We start from the raw sequence: 12,621 nt of genomic DNA, 5'->3' as shown, positions 1-12,621 counted from the left end.
TAGAGAAACATTTTTCTATGATGAAAAACATTTTTCTCAATTATCAAAATGGTTATGCAAATGGTTAAAGTTCTGTTTGGTAAAAATAGCAGTTGAATGATAAATTAGCTGATGGCTTATAGCTTATAGTTGATGTCTGATGATTGATAACTTATAGCTTATGGTTGATGGTTGAGACTGATAGCGGATAAACTAATTGAAGTATTTGGTAAAATTAGCGGTTCAAGTAACTTATAAATATAAAATGACATAAAAGATATTTAATACGTAATTATTTTATTTTAAATTCAAATAAATTATAAAAGATAAAAGGGAATTTTTACTAAAATAATAAGGATAAAATAAAAAGAAAAAATATAAGCTATAAGCTATAAGTTAAAATGCTATTTGAAATAGCGTCTACAAAATAAGTTATTAGTTAGCAAAATAAGCTATAAGCTCGTGATGAAAAGACCGTTATCAAACTAGTCTAAATTGTCATATGAGCTTATAAGCTATAAGCTCAAAATTGTATCTTATCAAACATAGCCTAATATGTTTAGTAAAAACAGAGGTCTGCTGATAAGCTAATTGATAGGTTATAGCTTATGACTGATGGCTGATGACTGATAGCTTATAGCTGATGACTGGTGACTTATAGTCGATAAGCTAATTGAACTGTTTGCTAAAATTAACTGTTCAATTAGTTGATAAATTAAAATGACCTAAAAACATTTAATATATAAATATTTTATTTTAAATTAAATTATAAAGGAGGGTAGTGAATTTTATTTAAAATAATAAGGAAAAAATAGAAAGAAAAAATGATAAGCTATAAGTTAAAACGGTATTTGAAATAGCGTCTGAAAAGTTAGCTATAAGTCAATAAAATAATTTATAAGCTTGTGATAAAAAGACAGTCATCAAACCAGTCTTTTATTGTCATATGAGCTTATAAGCTATAAATTCAAAAATTATCTTACCAAAAGAGTGACCATCTAAAATTTGGTTAATATTTGGTTAATATTTATGAGAAATTAGGCTCTAAATCAATCTCTATTGTGACCAATTATTTACCTTCTCTAAATCGATCATTTAATTTTCTATTAGGAGGCTTTAAACACTTCTAGAAATTTACTAGAAACCATGCATTTAAAGAAACGTGATAAACTTTAGCAGACAAAGTGTACTACAAAATTGACCACACAAATAAACTTCACCCTCGCCCTATATTTATTTTATGGAGAACAACACCGAGGGCCAACAGAATCTTTCCATTCTCACGAATGGTACCAATAGTCCCATATTAACCACAACCTAAGAAAAAGGACATCTTTTTCACTTTTTTTTTTATTTAGGGTAAAAGTAAGAGTTTTATGCTACGAAATTACAATATTTCACTCTTTTACAATCCAAAATAATTGAGTAGGTTATACAAAGTGCTTAATTGGTTGGGATCACATTGTCATCAAACTGTATATGCCTGCATAATATATCATACTTTTAAGAAAGCTATGCACGAAATGCAACATTTTGTTTTAATTATTTATTAATGTAGGGACAGAAGGAAAACAATAAAAGAGACAAAAGTGTTTTAGCCTTGTTATAGATTTTGGTTTCTTCACGCAACTAAATAATACTTCCTTAATTGGACGATGCAAACTATAAATTCACCATTTCCACCCTATCAAAATCATGCGATCAAAACAAAGTAATATATAATGCTTACTTTTGTTCATCCATTCTCGCTAAATATTAATTATTTAATTTGTCCCGTTGGAGTTACAGAGCAAATTTGAAATATGGAAATTCATGTGAATTTTTTAATTGGACTTTTGTTTACTCATGAATCATTCTATTCGTTGCATGGTATCATGATTAGTCCTATAAATACTTTGCCTAGCTATCAACAGCAAAAACACAAAAAAGTCTAAGTCCTCTTTCATATAACCTTAGATTGCGAGCCAGTAAGATTAATCCATAATGTCAACTAGATTTCTCACTGTTGTCATCCTTGCTCATGTCTGGCTTTTGATGGCAACAACATCGATAGCCCAAATTGTGATAGACACAAGTGGCGACGCAGTTGAGGACGATGAGGAATACTTCATCAGGCCTGCTATCACAGGCAATGGAGGAGGTCCTACATTGATCACAGGAAATGCGCCATGCCCTCTGCAAGTTGGTCTTGTCAACACTGACTTGGCAAACGGTTTGCCGGTGGTATTCACACCTTTTGTCCCCCGTCATGATGAGGACGACGTGCTTCTTGACAGAGACTTGAGAGTGACATTTGTAGCTTCCTCAAGTTGCGCGCAGTCCACCGAATGGAGAGTGGGTGAGAAAGACGCTACGAGTGGAAGGAGGCTGATTATAACTGGAAGAGATGACAGTACAGCTGGAGCATATGGTAACTTCTTTAGGATTGTGCCGACTCAAACTAGCCGTATCTATAACATCCAATGGTGCCCTGCAGAGGTATGCTCCAGTTGTAAGTTTGAATGTGGGACGGTTGGTGTTATTCGTGAGAATGGCAAGATTCTGTTGGCCTTGGATGGTGGTGCACTCCCTGTCGTGTTCCAGAAAGAATGATTATTAGTAAGATGGTGAAGTTTATTTCTGTGGTGTGTTTATGTATATACACTTGCTTTTCAATAAATATTGAACATGTAGTTCATTTTAATTAATATAATGAAAGAAGGAAAGGGTTAAATGTATTCTGTCATGGAATAACGGCTCATTTGGGTGTGTATACTTTCTTTAATAAGAATAAATAAAGAATACATTAGTTGGATCCGGTGTATTTTATTTTTAATCACTTGTAATGATAGTCCTATTTCAAACCAAACACAAAAAAATGTTATATTTAGTTACATATTACATATATTACATATGTGTGCTTAATGATGATTCTTCCTTTTCATCTTCATGTTGAACCAAAAAAATAATAATAATTCTAGCGCGGATCAAGAAATTCAGTGAGGTGCTGATAGAGGTTGTCGTAGAAGCTCTCCAGTGTGGTGGCAAGAGTCTTCTGGTGAAGGAGAATCTAGTATATTTGTAAGATTAACACTTCAACATTCAAGTTAGTGAGCTCGAATAGGTGTAATTTGTAGGAACTTATAGTCAAAAGTACAAGTTACGACACGTAAATTGTTGGGAGAGAATATCGAAAATGCAACAGTGGAGGGAGGGTGCATAGACCTCCCAAATAAAATTTGGCCGATTTGAAAAACAATTTAGTTTTGAAAATTTATCAGAGTTTGAAAACAGTTTGCGTAGAGGAAGTAAAATGCGTAAGAGATTGATTATGTTTGTCAGACGGTACGATATATATACAAAACACCTTAATCGATATATACAGATGACAAATTGAATCAAACACCTAACCAAAAAAAATATCATGAAGCGTATTGAATTAATATCTATTTACACAAGACGAGTAAATACACAAAGTCAATACAATTCAGAATTCTAGAATCATAGCTTTTAGCCTTTTCAATAATAAGATAATTCGTATTGTCAATATGACAAATCCTACACTTAACTGATAAATCACTATCAAGGAAATAACCTAACATGTGATTCTAGGAAATTTCTCTCCTTTAAGAGTGAAATAAGAGGGCATATTTATTTCTTCATTTGTATGAAATGAAAAGTCACTGTCAATATCATCTTTTGAATTCAAGTTGACAAACATATTTGTATCACAATTTGACTTTTTGACCTTTGGTACTCAAATCCATATGTTAGTGGAATTCATAATTTGAACAACCATATTTTTGTTTTTACGTTGCAATGCTCTTTTTAAAAATGCGAGAAAGAATACCCTTGTTTGTGTTCATAATATTTGTTTTTGGATAAAATAGAACATAGCAATATGATCGTCCTTATTACTATAATTGCACTTTAGGGTTTTGCTTTTAGATGTTGGTTAGGCATTACAAATATTGCTATAGCTTTTACAATATTATTCTTAGGTTCATAACCAAAACTAGCCCTATTGTAAGACGCTCTTTGGTTACATAACAAAATATTTTTAGTGATTTTTTTAAGCGTGTTTCAAAAATCATCAATTTTACTTTCCAAAATGTCACATCGATCACAATTTATAGATTCATCTAAGACTTTGTGAGAAGACGAGTTTTGAATCAGATCATCTTGTCTCTCTTTAAGACTTCCTATTTCTTCCAATAAATTTTTATTTTTCAATTTGAGGAAAGAAATAACGTCTTTGGAGATAGAGAAAATTTATTTTAATTTACTTGTTTCTTTAGTTAGCATTTTACATATGTGAAACAAGTCTTGATAGTAAAAATAAGAGGTTACCTCATTTTATTCATGATTTATCATGAGACACACGGTTTCTTCTTCCTTGTCATATGATTCCACATCATTTTCATCCAAAGATATGTAAGCTGTCTTAACTTCTTTTCACATTTTCTTGGATCTTCTATGATTTTAAGGACAATCTGGTTTTATGTACCCTTTCTTTCCACATTGGTGACATGTGGGAACGAAAGAGTATCTTTCTTCACTTTGTTCTTCGAAACTTAAATTTTGATTTTCGTGCCTTAGGAACTCCTTGAATTTTTGAAACACATGAGTTTCATGTTTGATTAATCTACTTTGACATTCATCATCTTCTGATTCCATAATTTTATTGTAGTAGCTTTTAGTGAAACAATTTTCCTTTTCTTCATATCACTTTCTTTGTCATCAGAAAAAGGTTGATCACACCTATTTTTTTATTAAATTTACACTTGTTTTTTAAATAAAAAACGGGTGTATATTCACCGGATGAGAAATATCAAACAAATTTACATCCGCTTAAAAACGGGTGTAAATACATGCTATATTACACCCTTTTTAAATAAAAAACGGGTGTAAATACGTTTTACGTTACACCCTTTTTAATAAAAATTGGGTATAAATACGTTCTACGTTACACCTTTTTAATAAAAATTGGGTGTAAATACGTTCTACGTACACCCTATTTTAATAAAAATTGGGTATAAATACGTTCTACGTTACACCTTTTTAATAAAAATCGGGTGTAAATACGTTCTTAATTACACACTATTTTATTAAAAATTAGGTGTAAATACGTTCTTAATTACACCCTATTTTATAAAAAATTGGGTGTAAATACATTCTTAGTTACACCATATTTTAATAAAAATGGGGTGTAAATACGTTCTACGTCCTTATCCTCTTCAACCATTTGCATTTAATTTCATATAACCAAATATTTTTATATAACATTTATTCAATAAACCAAAATTATAATCAAAACAAACATATTCTACCATCATCATGTATAAATCTTACACCAAAATTATATTATCTAATTTCAAAAAGTCATGCATCAAATTAAATGATACATAGAAAAAAATATAAACTGAGAATTAAGAGGTGCAATATACAAAGAAGAGAGCGAGCTCAAATTGAAAATTGATTCGGGAATTAGTCCTGAGATGTTATTGAAGCTTAAGTCCCTGCAAGAACAAGCATAAGTATATGATCATCCTTATATCACATAACAAAGACAATATTGAAATGAAAATTTGATATTAGAATAGGAAGTTTGTGCCAAACAAGTAATGAACATTTTAACCTCTGATCATAAATGATGTGGCTTATAAATGTCACATAATTCCTTTTGAAAACATTGATGCTTTATGAGATATCCCATGAACTAGGTCAGAGACATGCTTTGGAAAAGCAACAAAACATGTTCTATTGTGAAACAACTTCTACCTAATTGGTTATAACTTTATAATGCATCCAATTAAAGCACAAACAAGTGATACTCACAAGTCACAACTGAGTCAAATTTTGGTATTCTCCAATGAAGGAAGGAATTGAACCAGAAATGTTGTTATTCCTCAATTCTCTGCAATAATCGTAACTAAATTCTTAGAATAATTTACAAGAAAAAAGGACAAGTAAATATTATTTTGCTACTTCAGAGACCGAGATATGATAATTAGCAGAATTTCATTCTTACAAAATTGTGATAGACTTCATGTTCTTTATTGCATCCAATGAGGAGCTCCCATTTGATAGACCACTTAGTCCCCTGCATTTATATATATGTCACACATGACATATTAGCATATCACTGCAACTGAGCCACTCCCTGACTGGAAAACCACACATCTAAATAAAGAAAACCAGACATCCTTGAGCGTGATCATATATGCAGGATATTTCCGTACAAGAAAAACACAACCATCCACTTAAAAACAAACAGTTTGCACTTCACTCAAAAGGAGGAATGAGTTAAAATAGATTTAATCTAACCAAAACATATAGTAGAAGGAAAATGCATACACATACCATCTTTCAGATGGGATTGTTGTTCCAAGAAGGATTGAAGCCTCAATTTGTACTTGTTATGCTCATTTTTAAGCTCTGAATAATCCATCTGGATATAGGACCAATAAAGAAAGTAAAGAATCAATAAAAAATATGATTCACAATCCGAAGATAAGAGAATCTCAGCTCAACTCAGATGATACACACTTGTAATTTGGTATACTGAGTAGACAATGTAGTAGTCTCTGTCTGAAGAGTTTGGACCTTGTGCTTCAATTCAGAAATATATTTCATCTTCCACTCTCTAGAGCGAGCAGCTGATAGACAATTGGCCAAAATCCTATAAGAGAAATCAACATAAATGACAAGTCATTATAGTTTTACTTTTTAACTTTTTTCCATAAGACCGGGAAACACGGGAATCGAAAAATGACATTCTTACCTCTTTGCACGCTAGGGATCAGACACGGCAATTTCAGCAAGTTTATCATTTTCCATTATTTTCTTCATCTCCTCGGAGCTGAACTCACCCTTTCCAAACTCCATGCCAATTTCTGCTGTTTTACTACTGTCCATTGAATTGCTAGGCGCGTGTCGGCCAGCTCGACCTTGTAAAGGAGGAAGCATAGGCAATCCATCTTCAATATAAAAAATTCCAATGTAACCATCCAATGAGAAATTTCTCCATTAGAACTCCTTTTGATTCCTTCCCTCTTCTCATCTGAACAGCTTGAACTCACACCCTTAGAACCAATTCCTTTTACATGACTCCCAACTTCATTATCACTGCTTTCAACCGTCTTTGAACCACTAGTTCAACTATCTTCCATACCAGAGAAACTCATATTATTCATATTCTCCAAGTTCGTGTAGGCACTAAACAAATCATCCATTGCAGCCGCATCATCCTCTTTCCTCACATTAAAACTCTCTCTCCCAAATCCATCAAGATTGTTCCTATCCTTCAACAGCAACTGAATCGACTTCTCATTAACTTCAAATTCACCTTGTGCAGTGTATTCATTTCTAGTTGCTTAGATAAGAGAACTAATAATAGTGTAAATTTTGGAAAACAAAAATTAAAGAAAATGAATGCAAATCACCTCAAAAGCTAAAATCCTATAATACCTGCAGGTTAATTTGAAATAATTCATCACATATCATATCAATTTCAAACAAAAGCAAGTTAACTTGAAATAAAAAAAATCAAACAAGTTCGAATTTATAACTTGTGTCAAATTTTTGTTAAGTTTGTTACAAGAGAATTAAGCAAATATCCAAAAAGAATAAAAACTTTGCACATAATTTCACACCCCAGAGCACTCACAGATTGCAAGTCTTAATCCTACAAAATCAGGGTGGTTTCTCACTCAAATTCCTCAAACCTTATCCTAACAAAATTACCATGATTCATTTCTTATATGAAAAACTTTATTTTCTTTTTCCACAAACTATACCCGTCTCCATTAAAGGATGCTGATTTTTTAGTGAATATCTTGAAGTCAGTTTCTTCCTGAACGATTAGTCTTTAACAGGAGTTAGATTTTGTGCCACTTGTTTGATAAGTGTGCCACTTTAATCATTGAATTCAGAATATCATTTGAGATATATATTTCGAATGGTTCATAACCTGACAATCCCTAACCAAATCTATAACCTTTCTTGACAAGTTTAATGAAAATGGGCCTTTCTTGACAAGTTTAATGAAAATGTAATTGTTTAAAAGGGTTAAATATGTTTTTGGTCCCTATAAATATTTCAATTTTGACTTTTAGTCCCTATAAAAAATATATTGACTTTTAGTCCCTATAAAATTACTTTTGCACTCACTTTTGGTCCCTCTACAGGGACTAAAACTGAGTGCAAAAGTAATTTTATAGGGATTAAAAGTCAATATTTTTTTATAGGGACTAAAAGTCTTTTTTGGTAATTTTATAGGGACTAAAAACATATTTAACCCTTATTTAAAAAAGTAAAGCAAGACTAGTTGCGAAATAGTACAATTAACAAGAAAACATAGATTTTGATGAAATCTACACTAATGTAGCTAGATTATAAGACATAAGGATGTTATTAGTCTTTTCATGCATAAACTGTTTAAAATGGATGTAATTAAAGAGCGTGTTCTTGAACGGTTACATCTAAGAGAAAAAAAAAAGTTCTCTATTGTTTGAAACATCCCCCTCAGACTTGGTACGAACAATTGAGCATGTTTCTGCTTAAAAAATATTTTAAAGAGGGAAATTTGAGACAACTCTTATTACTAATAAAATCGAGCATGACATTTTACTTTTTCAAATCTATGTCAATGATATCATCTTCGATGCTACTAACAAATCCTTGTGCAAGGATTTTTCTAATATGATGCAAAATGAATTCGAGATATCTATGATGGAGGAGTTGCGATACTTTCTTGAAATGCAAATTTATCAAAGGAAGAAACCTAACAAAACAAAGTACTACAAAGAGTTGTTAAAGAGATTCGGCATTGACAATGCAAAGTCAATCTCAATTGCTATGAGTACGTAGGGCAACTTAGACAATGACGAGTATGAAAAAGCAGTATGTAGAGCAAATATCGAGATATGATAGGCTTTCTCATTTATCTTACTACATCTCATCCTGATATCATATTTATCGTTTGTTTGTGTGCTCATTTTCAAGCAAATACTAAAGAATGACATCTCACTTCGATAAAACGCATTATGAGGTACATCAGTATCATACTAATAAATTTGTCTCTACCTGTTCTAGTTAGTTTGTTGTCGTGCAGTATATCGATCAGTTCCGCACGCTGTTCCTACAGTTAATTATTCATTACTATTCCATCTTTCAAAGTCATGAGTGATGAGGCCGTTAACAATGCTGTCAATGCAAAAACAAATTGGAGAAATGTTGTAGAGTGTTGTTCTCAATCGAATTATATTTTTAAAATATAATCTTTCTTCCATCTCCTAGCTTTGTCGCCACAAATTTTGCTAACCAATCTATTTCCTTCAAGTCAGTTTCCAACACGTAAGATATATCTCTACCATAATGAATATTTTGGTCTCATCCATAGTATATTAGTTAAATGCGTGAGTAATATTATCATACTTTTAAGAAAACAATAATGTTTTGTTTAATTATTTATTATTTTAGTGACAGAAGGAAAACAAAATGAAAGAGACAAAAGTGTTTTATCGTTCTTGTAGATTTTGGTTTCTGTACGCAACTAACATATACTTCGTGAATTGGACGATTCAAACTAGGAAATTAATTCACCATTTCCACCCTATCAAAATCATGCGATCAAAACAAAGGAAAATATAATGCTTACTTTTGTTCATCCATTCTCGCTAAATATTAATTATTTAATTTGTCCCGTATGAGTTACAAAGCAAGCTTGCAATATGGAAATTCATGTGAATTTTTTAATTGGACTTTTGTTTACTCATGAACACATGATTAGTCCTATAAATACTTTGCCTAGTGATCAACAGCAACAAACACAAAGCCAAAGTCCTCTTTCATATAACCTGAGAGAGAGTGTGAGCCAGTAAGATTAATCCATAATGTCAACTAGATTCCTCACCGTATTCATCCTTGCTCATGTCTGGCTTTTGATGGCAACAACATCAATAGCCCAAGTTGTGATAGACACAAGTGGCGACGCAGTTGAGGACGATGAGGAATACTTCATCAGGCCTGCTATCACAGGCAATGGAGGAGGTTCTACATTGATTACCGGAAACGCCCCATGCCCTCTGCAAGTTGGTCTTGTCAACACTGACTTGGCCCTCGGTTTTCCGGTGGTATTCACACCTTTTGCCGATGATGATGAAGACGACGTGTTTCTTGACAGAGACTTGAGAGTAACATTTGCAACTGTCTCAACTTGCGCGCAGTCAACATCATGGAGAGTGGGTGAGAAAGATGCTACGAGTGGAAGGAGGCTGATTATAACCGGAAGGGATGACAGTACAGTTGGATCATATGGTAACTTCTTTAGGATTGTGTCAACACAAAGTAGAGGTATCTATAACATCCAATGGTGCCCTGCAGAGGTATGCCCAAGTTGTAAGTTTGAATGTGGAACTGTTGGTGTTATTCGTGAGAATGGAAAGATTTTGTTGGCCTTAGATGGTGGTGCACTCCCTGTTGTGTTCCAGAAGGAATGATTATTAGTAGGATGGTGAAGTTTATTTCAGTGGTTTGTTTCGTATATTCACTTGCTTTTCAATAAATATTGATATCATGTATTCTATCATGGAAGGAAAGGGTTAGATGCATTCTATCATGGAATAAAGGCTCAGTTGGGTATGTGTATTTTCTCTCCTAAGTATAAGAATAAATAAGTTGGATCCAGTGTATTTTATTTATAGTCATCTTGTAATGATATATTTAGTGACATATTACAAATCAAACACTAAAAAATTGTTATATTTAGTGACATATTACAAATGTGTGCTTAATAATGATTCTTCCTTTTCATCTACATGTTCAACAAAAATAAAATAAAATATTGAGAAATTCTGGCATGAAAACGACTATAAATTCATATTTAATTTTTAGAAACAACTAATGAAAATAGAGCAAAATTTTAATTTATTTAAATTTTAATTTATTTTTTAATTGGATTTATGAGGTGGTTGTGAAAAAAGGAGAGAAAAAATGTTATATTTATTTTTTAATTAATTAATATTTTGTGATTTGTTGTGTGTAAAAGATTTTCCTATATGTGTGTCTACCTAAGAATTTTTCTAAAATATTATTCTGACGCAGAAAAAGAAATTCGGTGAGGTGCTCATAGTTGTTGTCGTAGAAGCTCTCCATTGTGACGGTACGAGTCTCCAGTTGAAAAAGAATAGAATGTATTTGTAAGGTCAATACTCCAACGTACAAGTTACTGAGATCAGAGATGTGTAATTTGTAAGAATTAATTAATCAAAAATATACCTTACGAAACATAAATTATTGGGCGAGAATACGAGAATGCAACCGTGTAAGGGAGGGTGAATAAACCTCCCAAATAAAATTTGACCGATTTGAAAAACATTGTTTTGAAAACTTATTAGAGTTTGAAACCGGTTTAAGTAGAGGAAGTAAAATGCGTAAGAGATTGACTATGCTTGTCAGACAGTATTGTATATACATAAAACACCTTAATCGGTATACAAAGATTGCATGTTGAATCAAACAACTAACCCAAAACAATCATGAAGTGCATTGAATTAATATATATTTAGAATCCAGAATTCTAGAAAAACAATTTTTAGCCTTGTCAACAATAAGATATATCGTATTGTCAATCTAATAAAACCTACACTTAACTGATAAATCACAATCAAGGCAATAACCTAACAATATATGATTCTAGGAAATTTCTCTCATTTACGAGTGAAATAAGAGGGCACATATATTTCTTCATATGTCTAAATTGAGAAGTCACTGTCAATATCATCTTTTGAATTCAAGTTGGCAAACATATTTATGTCAAGAGTTGATTTTTAGACCCTTGATACTCAAATCCTCGGGGTCTTTTGATGTTAAGGGAATGCATATTTTAAGCAGCCATATTTCTCTTTTTACTGTGATAAAGGCGACTATATTACTGTGTTCTCTTTAATAAAAAAATTACGAAAGTAAACAAGGGTATCCTCCCTCGCATTTTTATAAAGAGAATTGCAGTGTAAAAAGAGAAATATGGTTGCTATATAGCTCAATTACTGTAATAAAGGCGACTATATTGCTATGTTCTGTTTAATAAAAAAAGGTTATGTTTTTGGTCCCTATAAATATCTCAAATTTCATTTTTAGTCCTTATTAAAAAATTGACAAATTTTTGTCCTCATAAAATTATTATGCACGTAGTTTTAGTCCCTACGGTTAAACCGATGTGTATTTTTGAATGATTATTTTACAGACAGTTTAGAACGTTATAAAAAGCTCCTCGAATAAAAAGAAACTCAAAATTTGATTTCTAAGTCTAGATTTGCATTACTTTTATAATTATCATTTGAAATTTAAAAAATTCATATTTAATTTTTCTCATTATAAAAAATTCTATAACTTGGTTAAGAAATATTTTATAATATTCTAAACACGTATGAAAAAAATTATTCAAAAATTTAAAATTTTAAGGATAATTAAACAGTTTTCAAAATTTAAAAAAATAACAGGGACTAAAACTACATGCATAAAAAATTTATAGGGACTAAAACATGTAATTTTTTTAATAGGGACTAAAAATGAAATTTGAGATATTTATAGGGACCAAAAACATTCGTAACCTTGCAAATATTGCTAAAGCTTTTACTATTATTCTTAGGTTCTTAATCA

At 31.6% G+C, this 12,621-nt stretch overlaps 2 protein-coding genes and 1 pseudogene across 2 annotated transcripts; 2 read left to right on the top strand and 1 right to left on the bottom strand.

Moving 5' to 3' along the window:
• Positions 1-1,952: 1,952 nt before the first annotated feature.
• LOC131642426 (kunitz type trypsin inhibitor 104-like) lies at positions 1,953-2,627 on the top strand. The gene has a single exon (XM_058912670.1). The coding sequence runs from the start codon at positions 1,963-1,965 to the stop codon at positions 2,569-2,571; it is 609 nt and encodes a 202-aa protein (XP_058768653.1). The 5' UTR covers positions 1,953-1,962; the 3' UTR covers positions 2,572-2,627.
• Positions 2,628-6,280: 3,653 nt separating this feature from the next.
• On the bottom strand, positions 6,281-6,972 carry LOC131642427 (bZIP transcription factor 29-like; annotated as a pseudogene).
• A 2,882-nt stretch (positions 6,973-9,854) lies between these two features.
• Positions 9,855-10,693, top strand: LOC131642424 (kunitz type trypsin inhibitor 104-like). The gene has a single exon (XM_058912669.1). The coding sequence runs from the start codon at positions 9,855-9,857 to the stop codon at positions 10,458-10,460; it is 606 nt and encodes a 201-aa protein (XP_058768652.1). The 3' UTR covers positions 10,461-10,693.
• The last annotated feature ends 1,928 nt before the right edge of the window (positions 10,694-12,621 follow it).

Source organism: Vicia villosa, unplaced genomic scaffold (genome assembly GCF_029867415.1).
Source record: "Vicia villosa cultivar HV-30 ecotype Madison, WI unplaced genomic scaffold, Vvil1.0 ctg.004993F_1_1, whole genome shotgun sequence".
NCBI classification, from domain to species: domain Eukaryota; kingdom Viridiplantae; phylum Streptophyta; class Magnoliopsida; order Fabales; family Fabaceae; genus Vicia; species Vicia villosa.
The sequence above is the reverse complement of the archived record's forward strand: the minus strand, read 5'-3'. Positions and strand labels throughout refer to the sequence as shown.

Bases quoted from the DNA above. Each gene is read 5' to 3' on its own strand.
- LOC131642426 (XM_058912670.1), top strand. From the start codon at position 1,963: ATGTCAACTAGATTTCTCACTGTTGTCATCCTTGCTCATGTCTGGCTT.
- LOC131642424 (XM_058912669.1), top strand. From the start codon at position 9,855: ATGTCAACTAGATTCCTCACCGTATTCATCCTTGCTCATGTCTGGCTT.